Below are 17,517 nucleotides of genomic sequence, written 5' to 3'. Positions count from 1 at the left end.
TGACTTGTATAACAGATAAACAAATAAGTGAATGAATGAGCCCACTTGAGCTGTGATGACCCTGGGATTTAAACACTCCCCAGTCTGACACTGCCTGCCTGTACCAAAGGCAGCCCCTCAAGTAGCAGGTCTCAGCTTCTCCCGGGAGACTGCATGCGTCTCCTGGCTACCAGTCCCCTGCACCTGGGCAGCTCTGTTCAGCCTGACATTCACACCTCCGCCAGAGCAGGGCTTCTCATGTTCACTCTGAGACCACTAATGAGATGCAGAATCCTCAAATGCAAGTCCTCTCTGAATTCTTACGGGTAGCACACAAATCCAAGGCTTTTGTTTTTATGTTTGTGTAAGGACTTATATAGTGGTAATTTACTAAATGAGTTATTAGGGATTACTCGTAGTTGCTACTCATGAAATCAAATTAGGTCATTACCAAGTTCTCCAGGGGCTCTAATTGGGTTATCTGTGAAGTCAAGCTGCTTCTAAATGTTCAGCAACTACTGGCTCCTCACTCAGCCTGATGGTTCGAGAATCCTGTGACCTGGGGGAAAGTCATGCCGTTATCATTGCAATGTCAGACTTGTTTTGAGTTAGTTGTGGTGTTCAGCTACTGCTATTCTTGCTTTTTAATTAGAAATGGTAGTTCATTTAACTTCATCATTATCCCATTAGTTTGTGGAGGATATTTGGTTAACCGGACAGCATGCAGTGATACATATTTGCCTCAAAGGTATTTTAGGCCTATAATTTTCCAGTTACTAGATTTTAAGACATGAGCAAGCTGCAGTTCAAGCATGAATCATGCATGCTCTCTTGCTAAACAGATACATATGTAATCTGAACCCAAACATGCTTCTTTAGTTGTTTCGGTTATTTATGACTGCATAACTAACTATCCTAAAGCGTAGTGGCTCAACCGCTATTTTATTATTCTGCGCGATTCTGTGCATCCAGAACTCGGGCAGGGCTCAGCGGGGACAGCTTATCTCCACTTCACATCATGTCTACTAGAGCTGTAAAATGCAAAGTGGCTTCACGTCCGGCATCACAGCCAGGGTGGCGTACGTGACTGCGTGCTGGCTGGCTGGCTTGACTGGGATCTCACCACAGGGGCTTCAGGTGTCATCATCAGTTGGGTTGCTTGGTTCTACTCCCTCTGTCCACATGGTTTCTCTGTGATCTCTCCAGCAAGGTGGCTGAACTCCTGACATGGCAGTCCAGTGCTTCCAAGAGCGCAAAAGTGGAAGCTGTCAGGCCTTCAGGCTTAGACCTGACACTGCCACAACATCACTTCTACTGCAAATTAAAGCAAGTCACAGGCACAGCCCAGACTCAAGGGGTAGAAAATAAAAAGGACGTGAATGTCAGGAGGCATGAACCATCAATGCAATAGACTATGACAAAAGTGACAGTCCATTGATGAATTCAAGCAAGTTAACCCCTAGCATACTGTAAGTTAAGCCTAATAAAGTAACTATTATAAGTTTATAGATTATAGTTTATAGTTATAAATTTATGGGTAATTACTTTAATATTAAAATATATACACCAATTCATGTTTTTTATAAGTGACGCAGAACTAATATTATCAATTTTACGTCAACTAGTGTCTTTTGTTCCTCTCCAGTTCTTTGTTAGCACCCAGTCTTTTTTCTATTGGGAAGTGCAAACAGGTGTGGTAGGACTTTTGCTCCATGCAAATAGTCAAAGAAAGTTGAGAACCACTTTTCTAGTGGTCAAGAAATGAACACTTAGAAGTCCTCTAATAACTAGAGCTACAAAGTGGGCAGAACACTGTTTCCACCCTGAAGGAGCTCAGTCTCGCAGGAAAGGGTGGGCAAGTACACTGCAGTGTGGTGGGTGCCGCAATGGAGAAGAGCCCAAGGAGCTATTGGATAGCAGAGAAGATATGTCCAGCCCCGTCCAGGCAATTAAAGGGAGCTTCTTAGAGTAGGTGATACTTGAACTGAACTCCAGAGGCTGAACAGGAGTTGCAGAGTTGAAGAAGGATCAGCAAGAGCAAAAGCCCAGAGATGGTACAGTTATCAAGATGTGACTTGTCACAAGTCTGGGAAGAGAGAGGGATCTGTATCTTTCTAGTTTTTAGTGATTCTTCCCTTTAAAAAATACGGTCTGTTATAAATCATCAGACGCATATAAACAAGCTCCCCCAATCTGATGCTATATTCATAAATTAATGTCTTTATGAGAGCAAAGAGGAGATGAAGAGGTGTTTGTTCCTGGATAATTGGCGATGGCTGATTCATTGGAATGAATAGAGAGACCTGAGGTGCAATTCAATACCTATTGAATTTGCCATCTTCCTTCTGACTTGTGATTTCCATGCCAGCATCTGTACAGAACAAATAGGATTTGATCCAGTATATGAAATTGCAGAGCTAGGAAATGTGTTCAAAACCATGACTCCCACCCCCTCATTTTTAGACAAGGAAACTGAGGCCAGGGGAGCTGAAGCAAGTGCTAAGAGTGGCATAGCTGTAGGGACGTAAAACACTCTTCTCCCACCCAAGCCTGACAATATCCAATCTGAGTGTTATTTAGAAGATCCTATTACATTTTTTTCTGTCAGCAAAGATGTTCAGGGTGGTAATAAGGAGATTTTGGCACTGCAAAGAGCCTCCAAGAGGGAAGTGATAAGATAGGCTGATGAAAGATAAATGCCAAGAGATGTCAGCTGGAGCAAGCCCTCTTGTGCAGTAGCCATCATCTCTATCAAAGGATGGAAAACCAGAGGGGACTGTCACGTGGGAGCATGGTCAGCAGTTACCATCTGGAGAGTCAGGCAGTGTTTCCTGATGGAAATTAAGTATGGTGCAGTTTCACTAAGCTATTTACAAAAACAAGTGGCAGATCCAATTTGGCCTATAGGCAATAGGCCCCTGGTTTAAATAATAGCCTGGGGGGGATTATAGTATATACTCCCGAACAGCAAAGCAATTTTTTTAAGCCCATGTTTTCTACATGTTGTCAGCCTATAGTTAACAAATAAGAAGACATGCAAAATAATTATCCTTTGGCCTAAGAAGAGGCTTTCTCAACGTACCCATAGGATCTGGTGTCATAGTAATTTGTAGCACTATTTGAAAATCTGCCAGTTTCCTTAAATAACAGAAGTAGGTTTATGTAAGTCTTACCTGCATTTAAGTTGCTATAATAGAAAACAAAATACCCGTTATGTGCCTTCCATAAATGCATCCAGTAAATGGAGAAATAAACTGGGATAAAAGCTGTGTTGAGTTATATTTGAAAAGGAAAAAAATTTATATTAATACACTTGTTATTCAATCTTGAATATGTAAATTTTAAAAAAACAAACCTTATGCCACACCTTCAAGTTATATAAAGGTTTATTAATACATTTCAGACAAACTTCAAAAATATGAATGAAAACACTGAATTATGTTTATTCTAAAAAAAAAAAAAGAATGGTGCAGTTTCACTAAAAATAGAACTACCATATGATCCAGCAATCCCACTCCTGGGCATATATGTGGAGAAAACCATAATTCGAAAAGACACAGGCACCCCAATGTTCATTGCAGTACTATTTACAATAGCCAGGTCATGGAAGCAACCTAGATGGCCATCAACAGAGGAATGGATAAAGAAGATGTGGTACATACAATGGAATATTACTCAGCCATAAAAAAAGAATGCAATAATGCCATTTGCAGCAACATGGATGGACCTAGAGATTATCATACTAACTGAAGTAAGTCAGACAAATAAAGACAAATATCATATTATATCACTTATATGTGGAATCTAAAAAAAAAGTGGTGCAAATGAACTTATTTACAAAACAGAAACAGACTCACAGACTTAGAAAACAAACTTATGGTTACCAAAGGGGAAACATGGAGGGAGGGATAAATTATAAGTTTGGGATTAACAAATACACACTACTCTATGTGAAATAAATTATCAACAATGACCTACTATATAGCACAGGGAACTTTACTCAATAGTCTGTAATAACCTATATGGGAAAAGAATCTGAAGAAGAATGGATATATGTATATGTATAAATGAATCACTTTGCTGTACACCTGAAACTAACACAACATTGTAAATCAATATACTCTAATATAAAACAAAATTTTAAAAAAAGAATGGTGCAGTTTCTTCCACTATGAAGCCAAGCACTAAGCTGCAGTGGAGCAGCAACGATAATAATTTGTTTAGTTATTGCAACATATACCTCTTTACCTTGGTACTCCTTCTTAACTTCAGGAATCTTTCCACCTGCCCTGTGCCTGCTACAGACACAGTAGCTAGGCCCATAGTTCCCTGTGTATATCTGTACCACTCCTCTTACCAGCTGTGTGTTAATTATCTGTTCAGGTATCTGTCTCCCACATGGGACTGTCAGCTCCTACAACAGAAAAATATAGACAATGTATGTGTTCTATGGGAATGCAGCTGGGAGAACAGCTTGGTTTGCTCAAAGAGTTCAAAAAAACTATAGTGACCTTTGTATCTGCAGCCAGACATATGAGTAGTGGTTTGTTTTGGGAAGGAAGGAGTGAAGGGAATTCCAGATAGATTAAAGGCGTGGTGTGTTTGTCAGTCCCTTAACTAACATTTATGAGGTCCTACCATGTGCCAAATACTTTGCTAGGTGCTAGAAGTACACAGTAGGTTGACTTGGCTGTAACGTGGGGCATGTGGAGCCGGAGGTCATTCGAGTAAGGGCGGGGAGGTGAGCTGTGCCACAGATGAAGGATCTTCTGCAACTGGTCAAAGAACCTGCCTTTAATCCTGGAAGCCAATGGAGGCCTCTGAAGGGTTTTAAGCAGGTAAATGCTGCAGTCAAATTTGGTTCTAAATGAGGAGGATATCTATGAAGATATGGAATGATTCATGGGACATTTTGTTAAGTGAAAAAAACAATGTGCAAAAGACAATCTACAATGTGCTACCTTTTGTAGGTAAAGAAGGGGAAATAAGAAAATATCCATATATCTGCTCAATGATGTGAAAATAAGCAGGAAGAATAAACTAGAAAACATAAGTATGGGGTGGGGAAAAGATGATAAGGAGGGGGATGGGAACAGAGTAAAGGGAACGGGGGAAAGCAAGGCTTCTCTGAAGAAACCTTTTTATATAGTTCTGACTTTTGAAACCATACTAAAAAAGAATCAGTGGGAATGGAGGAAAACCCTACAGTGAAATACAAACAGGAATGTATGGGAGTGGGAAAGAACTAACCTAAGTAACTTTTGAAAATAGTCCTTTGAGGATATGCAGTTGGATGAAGACAGAGGAACTATAAATAAATCTTGAACTCTATTTTTCACAGAGATGTGGCTAGCACTTCCGAAACTACTTTCTGTATATTTTAGGGTTGAGAAAATAAGCACATTGTAGATAATGGAAACAGAGTTTGTTGGAGAAGGGAGTTTAACAATATGGAACGACAGAGTGTATGAGAATGAACTTGGGGTTTTTAACATGAATGCATGGATGGATGGATGGATGGACAGACGGACGGGAAGATAGGTAAATAGCCAGAGATGAGATATGTGTGTACATGTGAATATATTTCCTAGCTCTGTCCCTGACAGGGCCTAGAAGTAGTGACACCCCAGTAGCAATGAGCATACCTAGTACCCAAACCTTGGTTTCAAAAACCATTCTCCACTAGAAAGAATCAGGGATCTTTGGGGAAATGATTGATTTCAGGACAGTACTGAGGAAGAAAAAGATGATCCTGAAATATTTTGTAGTACCAGAAAATAAAGATGTGATCAGAGAATGATAGGAATATGTCTAAAGAACAAGGAATCACCTTGAATGAGCTTGCTGTGGCCAAATCTGGGACAATTTGAAAATCAAAACAAATAACGATGGTAATGGATTATAAGCCATTGAATAAAGTAAGAGTCCATGAATATAAGTAAATATATATTATATGTAAAAGTAATACATATTTATACTTATGTATTATGTATACTTATATAAACATTTTATATATTTATAGTATATGTAGTATTTATAGTATAAGGTATAGTATAGTATAAAGAAAGAAAGAAGGGAAAACTCTCCCTCACAGTAGAATCCCAACTAATATAGAAGGGAGGATGGAATTAGAAATTCACTATCATAGTAATAATTAATCCAGGAAAGAATCATCAGTGGGTGCTAAAACTAGTGGATAAAAGTTTGATGAGTAATTACAAAATTACAGCAACCTGAAGCAGGATGAGATCAAGTTCATAAATCTATGTTACAGCACAAAGCACCCAAATGCTGTCAGCTGATTGTCATATTGCTAAGTGGTTGTATTTGCAATAGGATGATAACAATAATTATTTATTGAGTGTCCATTGTGTGATAGGCATTACGCTAGGTGGGGTTTGGGGTTTTTTTTGTTTGTTTTTTGTATATATTAACTCAGTCAATCCTAATACTAAGATTTTTTTATTAGTTATTCCCATCTTTAAGATGAGGAAACCAAGATTCAATAAATGAAAAAAATTGTTTAAAGTCAAATAGTTATAAGAGGCAGAGTCAAGACTCAAATCCCCTGCCTTCTGACTTCAAGTTCTGTGGTGTTCTATCACGTTGTGTGTCTCTGGGTCCTCTTAGAGTTCTGAGCTTCTGAAATGTGCAGAATGATAAGATCAGAGAGGCATTTTTTAAACAAAAGCATTTGGGGGTTCCTTCTTTATCCTCACCATATTTACTAAGCATCTTGCCTCATATTTCCTGTCTAAAAATAGGAAAGGCAATGCTTAATTTACATGGTTGTTATGAGGACTAAATTAGATAATATATGTAAAGCATAGAGCACAGTATAAAATGTGTCTGGCAGCAGTGTTAATACCAGTTGCAACGCTGAATTCCCTTGTATGGTGGAAAATGTTTCTAAGGGTCCTGCTTTGGGACTGAATTGATAATCAAAGGCCAGATCATAAAGAGCTTTGTGTATCATGAAAAGATTCCCTTTTATTGTATAGGCAATAGAAACCACTGAAGAATTTTATTACTGGGAAAGATGTGATTTGGTTGGCAAGTAGAGCAGACCAAGGGGAAGAACACAAAACCCAAGGCAGGCGGACCAGCAGGAGGCTGTTGTCAGAGACCAGGCAGATGAGGGTCTGAGTTAACAAACCACCTGGCATCGTGGAGAGGAGGGAACACACAATGGACAGTCACACTCCCAGACTGGTGCCTGGGTTTGGCAGGAGAGAAAGGGTGAGGAGCTTAGGTTCAGCCTCAGGCCTCTGGCCTGAGTATTGGCTCTTCTTGGGCATGACCAGAATACAGAGGAAGGGCAGGTTGGGGGCATGGAAAGGTGCTGATTCAGGGTAGTTTGGTACAGAGTAGGGAGTCACAGTAGACAGTTGGATATGCAGATCTGGATTGAAGGGAGAGTGCAGGGCTGGAGCAGCATGCCTGGGAGTCATTGAAGCTGTGGAAGTGGATGAGATCCCTGAGGGAAAGGGTGCAATGTGAGGAGACGGCTGAGGATAGGATTGTGGAAACACCCAGTATTTAACAATGGCAAAAGAAAAAGTGGAATGAGACTGAGGAGGAACACTTACAAAGATAAAAGAGTTTCCGGGGGGTTGTTTTCTGCAAAGGCCAAGGCTGCATAGAGAGCAAATAAAGCAAAGAAGGCCTGAAAGGTGCCTGTTGGATTTGACAACTGGGTTACTGGTTTTGACCTTAAAAATAAAACAGCCAGTTATTTTACAGCAAAAATGGTTTTATTTGGGAATAGCAGAGGAATTGCAATTCAGAACAAGCAAGCTATAGCAAATGCCATAGGCAAGTCCAAAAAACAAAGAGGAATGTTATTTTATAGAAAAAAAAGGAGGGGAAGTTGGGAGGGGATGTTTTGAATAAAAGTCCATTGGACAAAAGTGGGAGCTCAGGGTGATGACAGTTACTCATTGGTTGAATTGCTAGGGTAGTAGATTTCTTCTAGGCATGCAATGTACACCTTTTCCCCTTGGGGCCTGTAATTGATGATTCTTTCCTGTTGATGAGTCTTCTGTTGGGGTCTATAATTGACAGTTCTTCCTGCAATTGACATCAGTATTACTGTGTGAGAGCTTCCCCTTTTGGCCTCCTGCCTCCATCTTAGTGAGGTTTTCCTTTATTAAGTTTCACACTGGAAACCTTGGCAAGAGCAGGTGCTAAGAAGCAGAATCCAGTTGGCCAGTGGATTAAGAAGAGAATGACATTTTTTTTCTTTTTTTCCCTGCGGCATGTGGAGTCCTATTTCTCCGACCAGAGATTGAACCCTCACCCCCTGCAGTGGAAGCACCAAGTCTTAACTACTGGACTGCCAGGGAAGCCCCGAGAATTAGACCTTTCAAGGAGAGAAACTAGAATTTGGATGTTCCCAAAGATGCAGGCATCTCACTCCGTTGCCATTCATTTCCTCCTACCGTTGGAGAGTGCTGACTGATGGAAGGTCTTCCTTACAGAGGATCTCCTTACAGAAGATCTCCCTCCAGCACTTTCTCTCAGCTCTAGTTCAGCCCTCCAGGTCCACACCAACCAAGTCTATTTGCCACTGCAGAGAACTGTCCAGATCTGCCACCCCTCCACCATTCCTCATATGCTCCAGACTCCCAGACTTGCCTTCAAGTCTGACTCTCTACGATGGATTCTCTTTTATTAAAACTGGGCTTGTTTTTTGGTAACATTGGTCTTTATTCCTTGTCCTATGAGGTTGATGACTTTTCAACATTTTTTTAACCTCAACCTAGAATAAGAAATACACTTTATATTATGATAGGTGTATACATGTATGTATAACTGAAAGGAGATGCACTCTTATTTTCAATTCCATCTCATTCCGTTGCATTCTATGCTATTGTATTATGTGTTTTTAGAATGGCACACCCCATTAATTTCACAACTCATTAAACTGATTTAATGACTGATGGTAGGACTGATAGAGCCACCATGCTAGGAGGGGCTCAAAGGAAAAGATGCTAAGTTTTTGTCTGAATCCACCCCCTCCCTCCCTCCCTCAGGCTCTCCACAATGGAGCCAGCAGGCCTTCCCTTTAATCATGTTTTTATGGTTCTAAGAGGAAAGAAAACTGCTTCAGTCACTAGGATGTTAGCCAGCCTTGAGGGGAGTGGTATTTGAATTTCCAGATTGACTCAATGACTCATAGAAGGAAGGTAAGCAGCTCTAATAGTGGAATTTAGAAATCAGTGGAGGAAAGACTGGCTTACCTTTCAAATCACACCACATGAGCTACTGTCCTGTACTTACTCATGAGACGACACCTACAGCCTGAGGCATTTTCATGACTAGAGGATGCCCTCAGGTGGCCCTACTACCACCTCTCACTAGACGCATTTTAAGTTTTCCAGAGTTTGGGAGTATGGCTACCTCTTCATATAGATCACCTAACCCCCACTCCAGCCAGACAGCTGTCTGGACTTGTGCTGCTCTGGTCTGTATGTCCTCTTCCGAATTCCCTCAGGTGGTTCCCCCCAACCTTGAGAACCATTGCCTCCTATAGAGCTTTCAGCAAAGAACATTGGGGTTTTTTTTTTTTCCTTTACAAGAAAAGATGACTTATGTATTCTAACATTCTCATTCCCAATGTCTTTTCTACTCCTGCCCAGGAAAAGCAAGGATTTCTGAATTTACCGTGACTACAGATAGAAGGATGTTGCCTTAGGAATAGCAGAGGTCTTCTCTCAGCTGCTAAACAGTGCCCGCTGCTGCCATAGGCACTTGGGTCCTCGAGAAATCTCCTGAAGGACTTGTCCATTGTGTACTTGCAATGAGCCAGGCCCTAGGCTGGGCCTTGGCTACAGCCTGGTGAGCAAAACTCTCTCCCTAGCCTCAAACGCGCACACCCAGGAAAGATGAGTGAAGAACGGTGGGTCTCCCTCACTCCAGAAGAATTTGGCCAACTCCAGAAATATGCAGAATGTGAGTAAATGGATTGACGCATGTGGGGTGGGATTTCCTCTTGGTTGGGGAGAGCATTATTGGAGAGCAGAGTAGTATAATCATTGCAAAGCACAGAGAATGAGATCAGCTTATACCTCCTTATAAAAATAGAATTTGTGTCTTGAAACATAAAACACAATTATCTTTATACTCTATAAAGGATCCATGCTCTCCCTAGAAATTTGGAATATACAGGGAAGGAAAGTAAAAAGTAGGTTAAAAATCACAGCTAAACTCTATGAACATTTTGGATGCATCCTGTGCGTATTGCTGTACGTGGTTGAGCTCCTGAATATACCTTTGTTCTTTTCAGTCTGCATTTTTCACCTAGTGTAATATTGTAAGGATTTTCCCAGGTCATCAAAACCTCTTTATAGCAGAACTTCGGAAGGGCTGCCGGCTGCTTGGTTACTCAGTCATTTGCTTTAATATACTCTTGTGTTTGGACCCAATGCCTTCTTTCAGCAAGATACAGAATTCTGATGGGTGTCTCTTTCTCGACTTTGCTGTGGGAAAACCTGGGCTTTTGCGTGGAGCTCTTGGTTTCACGAGTTGCACCCAGGAACAGTTTCAGTGCGTCAAGCCACAGCGGTGGCAAGGCCCGCGGCCGTGCCCCCCGCAGGCCACTCCTAATCCTGACTGGTGACAGGAGTCTGCCCGGGCTGACCGCTGCACTCTGCACACACACAGTGCCCGTCGTGGTTGTGCAACGGCACCGATTTTTGCAGAGCCCTTTGTCTGGCAGAGCCCTCAGCTGCACTGCCAACCCCATCTCATTGTTCTAACCCTCTCGCTTCACGTTGATCGTGTTGGTGCTTTTGTAAGTCACTAGGCCTGAAGCGCATTTGACCTGCCCTACAGAGCGTGCCCAGGTGGTCCTCCGAATGCCCTGTAGGCAGCCTGCCCCTCCCACAGGGCAGGCAGCCCCTCCACTGGCCTGGGAGCTGGGGGCCGGGCTCGTGCCAGCTCTGGCTCTTGCTCTCTGTGATGTGACAGCCCTAATACCCACCCCACCCTTCAGTCCCCCATCCCCACGGCCGCACGCCCAGCCTCTGTGTCCTCTGAAAGGGTTGCACTAGATGATCTCTCCCCGTGATCCCTCCAGGCCTAACACCCCATGACTACACGTGCTCCCCCTGTAGGGCTACTGGTCCGTCTCTCCTTGGTGACCTGGAGCCCGTGGCCTCTTGTCTGACCGCAGTAGGTTTAGGGAAACTGTGCAGTGTATTGACAGGGAGCAAGGAATCATCCTCCAGGGTAAACTCCATCTAATTCAGCCTACTCCCTAGGTCAGCAAAGTATCAGGCCCTGTCCGGGATGAAAAAGAAGCAGAGAGATAAGGCTTCACCTGAGGAATCTGAATCTTGTTAGGGAGTCAGATATGCACTTGTGATACAAGCAGAGAACAGGCCTAAGACAGCGGGGAAACACCTCTGGCAGAGATGGCTACACGGAGTGCACAAATGAGAAGGGAATTTAGAGCTGGGGGAAACTGATATGAGTGGCTTAGAACAACAGAAAGTCTCTCACAGTTCTGGAGGCCAGAAGTCCACAATCAAGGTATTGGTAAGGTTGGTTCTTTCTGAGGGCTGTGAGGGAAGGGTCTGTGCCAGGCCTTTCTCCTTGGCTTACAGATGACTGTCTTCTGTATCTTCCACTCGGTACTCTCCCTGTGCACGTGTCTCAGTGTCCAAATTTCCGTTTTTATCAATACATGGACACAGTCTTCTTTTTTCTTTTTTTGTCCTTACTTTTTAAATTTATTTTTTTATTGAAGTATAGTTAATTTACAATGTTGTGTTAATTTCTGCTGTACAGAAAAATGACTCAGTTATACACATATATACATTCTTTTTTGCATTCTTTTCCATTATGGTTTATCTCAGGACATTGAATATAGTTCCCTGTGCTCTACAGTAGGACCTCGTTATTTATCGTTCTATATATAACAGTTTGTATCTACTAACCCCAAACTCCCAGTCCATCCCTCTCCCAACCCCCCTTCTCCTTGGCAACCAGAAGTCTGTTCTTAATGTCTGGACACAGTCATTTTGGATTGGACCCACCCTACTCCAGTAAGACCTCATCTTACCAATAATTAATTACCTCTGAAATGACCCTGTTTCCAAATAAGGTCCCACTCTGCGGCGCCGGGGAATTAGGACTTCAACGTATAAATTTGCAGGGGATACAACTTAACTCATAACAGAGGATTTAGCTGGATGAACTCTGTGGAGAAAAGAAGTTTAAAATATGAGTAGTAGATGGTGGGGGGAGGGATAGAAACTGTGGAAGCAAAGGTAGAGGGGCACAAAGGGCGAAGGTGTCTGTGGGGTGGTAAGGAGAGCTTCTGAGCTAGATGGAGAGAAGTGGCAGGAGGGTGGAGAGGAGGACATGGGAGGGATACGGGTAGCCACAGGCCTTGGGCCCCGCATGTCAAGGCATGGCATTGGGACTGAGGTGGCAACATGTAGAGCCATGAACCTGGTGGCTACGTGCAAGGTGGCCTGGATGAGGAAGCGGCCAGGGCAGGGAGGGCAGGCAGGTCCTTTGAATGGAATCTCGTTTGAGCTGAGGCACAGAGCTAAAGTGGGGAATGTGGCAATGAACAAATGCTAATGTGTGGGAAATTGCTGTGGAAGTTCCTCACAACTTGTGGAACGAAAGGAAGCCAGCAAAGATACCTCAAAGCCTGAGAGTCTGTGGAAAGTGAGGACAGAGGGGTCCAAATGTGGCAAAGCAGTCAAGGAGGGAGGGGTGGAAAGAAACCCGAGTACTTGGTAGGAAATGGCTCCTCTGTGGTCTTTTTTCCAACCGTAAGCTTTGTCCTTCTCGGACCCATCCTCATTTTGTCCGTGTCCCAGGACTGGATGAGGTGCTCCGGCACCATTTCTAACAGGCGAGGAAAAGAAGATACAATTCTTGGAAAATGATTAATCCTCAGAGGAAGCCCTGAAAAAGGCACTTCTACCAGCTTTAGACGCATTCTGGCATTCAGTCAGATCGCATTGCCATAGCAACCACTCTTCCATAACCACAAAAACAGTAGCTTTACAGTAGCGAAGTAACTGAAGTGTACAGCCTGAGAATTGAGAACTTTCTCCAGTGCAGTTCCGGGTGGGAGAGGCCAAGAATTTCAGGACAAGAGGCTTTTTGTATGTCCTGTTTAAATGTCATAAACCCTGCCACTTCTCTGGGGAGAAGCCATGTTCAAATACTCTCAGAGATAAAATATATATTTATTATATATATATATAATCAACAGTAAACTTAATGTGAATTAAGACTGTAAAGGGCTTGTCAAAAGGATAATGTGACAATTTAAGAATTTTCTGTTACAAAATAAAAACAAGTGTAAAGTTTTTGAAAAGCGAAAAGATGAAATTAAAGACACTCATGATCCTATCTTCCAGTGCAAACCACAACTAGTATATTTGTGTAGAAATATAAATATCAAACTACACATGCACCTACACATGTATACATATATATACATTTAAAAAACAAACATGCTAGGCTATTTTGCGTGCTGTTTTCTTCACCCTAACAATATGTTTCAGTTATCTATCGCTATGTCCAAACAACTTCAAAACTTGATAGGTTGAAACAGCCATTTTGGGGGCTTCCCTGGTGGCGCAGTGGTTGAGAGTCCACCTGCCGATGCAGCGGACATGGGTTCGTGCCCTGGTCCGGGAAGATCCCACATGCCGCGGAGCGGCTGGGCCCGTGAGGCATGGCCGCTGAGCCTGCGCGTCCAGAGCCTGTGGTCCGCAACGGGAGAGGCCACAACAGTGAGAGCCCCGCGTACCACAAAAAAAAAACCCAACCATTTTGGTTTTGTTCCCATGGTTCTGTGGCTCGGGCATCCTGGACAGGGCCCAGCAGGATGACTAGTTCCTGCTCCACAGTGTTTGGGGCTGCAGGTGGGATGCCTCACATGACCCAGCATGGCCTATTCACTCACTCGCTGGTACCTCGGCGCTCCTCTCTGCAGCCTGTTCCTCCAAGTGCTTTCTCATCTCCCAGGGCCTCTCTGTGTGGCCTTTCTTGCCAGCAGGGCAACCTGGACTTTGTACACATGGCTCAGGGCTCCAAGAGCATAAAAGCAGCAGCAGGTCTTTTTAACACCTGGGCTTAGAGGTGCTAGAACATAACTCTCTCCACATTGCATTGGTCAAAGCAGTCACAGGCCTGGCCCAGATTTGATGGGGTGGAGGAATGGACTCCACATCTCATGGGACAGTGACTCACACAGCAGGGAGGAAGGTTGGCAGCAGCCATCTCTGGAGACTAGCTAGCACGCAATATGTCACGAGGTGTTCCCAAATCATCCAGTACTTTTCAGAAGCATGGTTTTTAGTGGTTACAGAGATTTCTTTTGAGTACATGTACATTATTTTATTTAACCAAATCATCAATTGTGATCTTAGGATGTATTAATAGACTCATAGTTTCTAGTAAGGCAAACCGATATCCACCTTCTATCCTACCCTGATCAGACCTTTCTAGAGAACTGAATTTATTTCTGGGCACCACAGTTTCCAGTGGATATGGACAAACCAGAACTTGTTTGAGAAGTGCCAGCAGCATGGTGAGGGGCCTCACAGCCTGGATATGAAAAGATGGACGAAAATACTATGCATATTTTCTGGAAAGGGGAAGACTCAGGGAAGGGTGAGAGAGAGCTAGCTGTATTAAAATAGCCACAGTGCTCTTTGGGGGAGAAGGTGTAAAGTTAATTTCTAATGGCTTCAAGAAGTAGCTCTAGGACTAATGGGAGGAAAGCATCAGAATAAAGACTTTAAAGTAAGGAATACTAATGGTATTAGTATTAGTAATGATTCCTAATGGTCAAAGCTGTCCAAGATGGAACAGAATGGACCCCAAAGTGACTGAGTTTCCTTTCCTTAGAACTGTCTGGGCAGAGTTGGCTGAGACACTAGAGGGGAGGTTAGACATCAGATGTCTGGTTGATTAAATGACCTTCATTAGCTCTATCAATACTTAGTTTCTATGTTTAAACAGGTTTCTTTTCAGCCTCACAGGGTGTGAGCATGTGGGGATGCCTCCTACTGACCGTCCCCTAACAGCTTCAGAGAGATGACTGGCTTATTGTCCTAATCCTGTTATTTGCGGGGAGGGGATTTTTCCAGTTTTTTCCATGATTTATCAAGGACAGAAACTATCATCTTATTCATAAAGGGAAAAAGGGGGAAAAAACCCCAATAAAACATCCATGTTTACTTTTAATTCTCTAAGAAGTGAAACTAAACATTTCCTACATCAGCTAGTTGTTGCTTGATTTTGTAGACTTTTTAAAGCTAGGAGAGATCTTAGCCATGATCAAGTGCAACTACTATCCATTTTACAAACGAGAACACTAAATTCAGAGGAGCTCAGTGACTTGCCCAAGGTCACACAGAAAGTCAGTGGCAGAATAAGAATTAGAACCAATGTTTTCAATTCCAGGTAAATTCAGTTTGCTTCAATTCAGTTTCAATAAATTAAACAGAAAGTACTCATTGGAGCTCAACCTTCAACCATACATTGGTAAAGAAAAAAATATATATGTTAATTAAATTATAATAGAACAAAAAAATTTTTAATAAACATGTGCCAAAGATTTTATTTAACTCATTAATTAGTGGAGGAGCCAGTAAGGCGTTAAATTTGAGAAGCAAGTTATGGACAGACCCTGGATGGATACAGATCAAGTCCATAAATTCCTAGTTAGGCAATTTTGTAAACAAATGTAAGGATAAGATTGCTTGGTTAGATATAAAACTGGTTACTGTCTTACAGGACAGCAAACCCTAATCTTTTGGGTTATCTGTTCCACCAGACAGTTCTATGCATATCTGCTGGAAAAAAATCTGTGAGTTAACATGTAACTTCACTAAATCTGGTACATTTAATACATTTAATCAATAGTAAACAGTGAGTAGAACTAAGTACATGCACCTAGATAGTCTTTGGGTAGCCTTTATTCCACATGACATTGAAAAGATGTACTGCCCACTTTTTTTCTTATTTCTAAGTTTTAGGTAATTTTAAAAATAATAGCGACATACAAAGAAATAGAGAAAAAACTGGGGTTTGCTTCAGTGCCCTTCTAAGGCTCTGAGATTGGACCCCCTCCCCCTTTATGCTTCTGTTCTCTATTTAGTTCTTCACAGAGGATTCTGAAGTCTGTTTGGCCCAGAGTCCCATCTTCTTCCTTCCATAATCTTTTCATCTTAGTTACCACCAACAATCATTCTCCCCTTGAGATAGTGGGAAAGGTGTAGATAAGAAGAAAGAGGGCCCAAGGCCGGGTTCCTGGGCAGGAAGGTCTCATTTAACCCCCATGCTGGTTCCCAGGTGTTGAATTCCAGCAGGTAAGCAGGGTCCTCAGTGCGGGGCAGCCCTGATGCTTTTTTCTCTTGCTGACTTTTCGTATCTGGACAAAAATTTTAAATACATTTTAAAGAGAATGAATCAGCAAATTCTGCTATTCAGAAATATATTTCAGTAGAATCAGATCAAGGCAAAGTTTTTGACTTTAAGATGGTGATAATTTATAGCTCAAAATTCAAACCGGTCAGAGAAATTGTTTAGGGCTGATTTGTAGAACAACGTAAGGCTGTAAGTAAGCTTTGTTGAAACTTTGCTATTTATACTGGCCAGTAGAGTGAGATTTAATCACATGCTCATGGATTCCTGGGCCCGTAAAGGATCACGTCTAGTTGGTTCCATCGTGAAAGGGATAATCACAGCTGTTTCTCACCCACATCTCTTTTGGTGCGACTGGCCTTCTCTTCATTAGTGACGACTGGGACTCCACGCACAAGCAGCCACAGAATCTACGGATAGGGAGAGACTTCTTTGGAAATGATGGCTCTCAAATTTGAACGTGCACATGAATCTCCTGGATTCTGTTAAAATGCAGATCCTGAATCAGGAGGTCTGTGCTTGTTCTGAGATTCTGTGTTTCTGACAAGCTCCCAGGTGATGCTGACACTGCTGGTCCAGGGACCACGTTTTTAGATGCAAGAAGGTAACTATTCCTCCATTCCTCCACCTATGACTGATGAGGCCAAATTATTTGGAGAAAAAGTAGGAAATCTTGCTAGCGATGCAAATTTTACTTATACAAATAAGCCATACCAGCCATTCAGGTCATCTATGATGAATCAGAAAAACTTAGTATCCCAAAGAGGGTTTTCTTTATCAGCCAAAATTCCCTCTGCTTCAACGTAAAGTATTCTTCTCTTATTCTATATGTAACGCTGTGGCAGAGCCGTCACTTCCACGGGTTTCCCTGAGAAGTTAGCTTGGCGGGCCCCAGTGGTCCTCAGCCTTGGCTACACACTGGAAATACCTGGAGACGTTGAACAATTGCAGTGTCCTGCCCTCATACTCCCCCACCCCTGGACCATTTAATCATCATCTGTAGGCGTGAGACCCAGGCATCAGTAGTGTTTAAAGCTCCCCAGGTGATTCCAGCAGGCAGCCAATATTGAGAACCATTGGTCTACCTTTTCTCCCTATGCCCCTGGGAATATAGGACATATGGGACAAGCA

At 42.5% G+C, this 17,517-nt stretch overlaps 1 protein-coding gene across 9 annotated transcripts in view; it reads left to right on the top strand.

The window, feature by feature from the left end:
* The window catches only part of DGKG (diacylglycerol kinase gamma), a 207,314-nt gene that overhangs the window by 24,935 nt on the left and 164,862 nt on the right, over nt 1-17,517 (top strand). For all 9 annotated transcript variants that reach the window (XM_067738346.1, XM_067738344.1, XM_067738339.1 and 6 more), the window contains exon 2: nt 9,621-9,933. In XM_067738346.1, coding sequence (XP_067594447.1) covers nt 9,925-9,933 — 9 coding nt within the window. In that variant the 5' untranslated portion in view covers nt 9,621-9,924. The remainder of the gene's footprint in view (nt 1-9,620; nt 9,934-17,517) is intronic.

This window comes from Pseudorca crassidens, chromosome 5, assembly GCF_039906515.1.
Source record: "Pseudorca crassidens isolate mPseCra1 chromosome 5, mPseCra1.hap1, whole genome shotgun sequence".
Taxonomy (NCBI): Eukaryota; Metazoa; Chordata; class Mammalia; order Artiodactyla; family Delphinidae; genus Pseudorca; species Pseudorca crassidens.
Note: the sequence above shows the minus strand (reverse complement) of the source record. Positions and strands in the feature narration are given on the sequence as shown.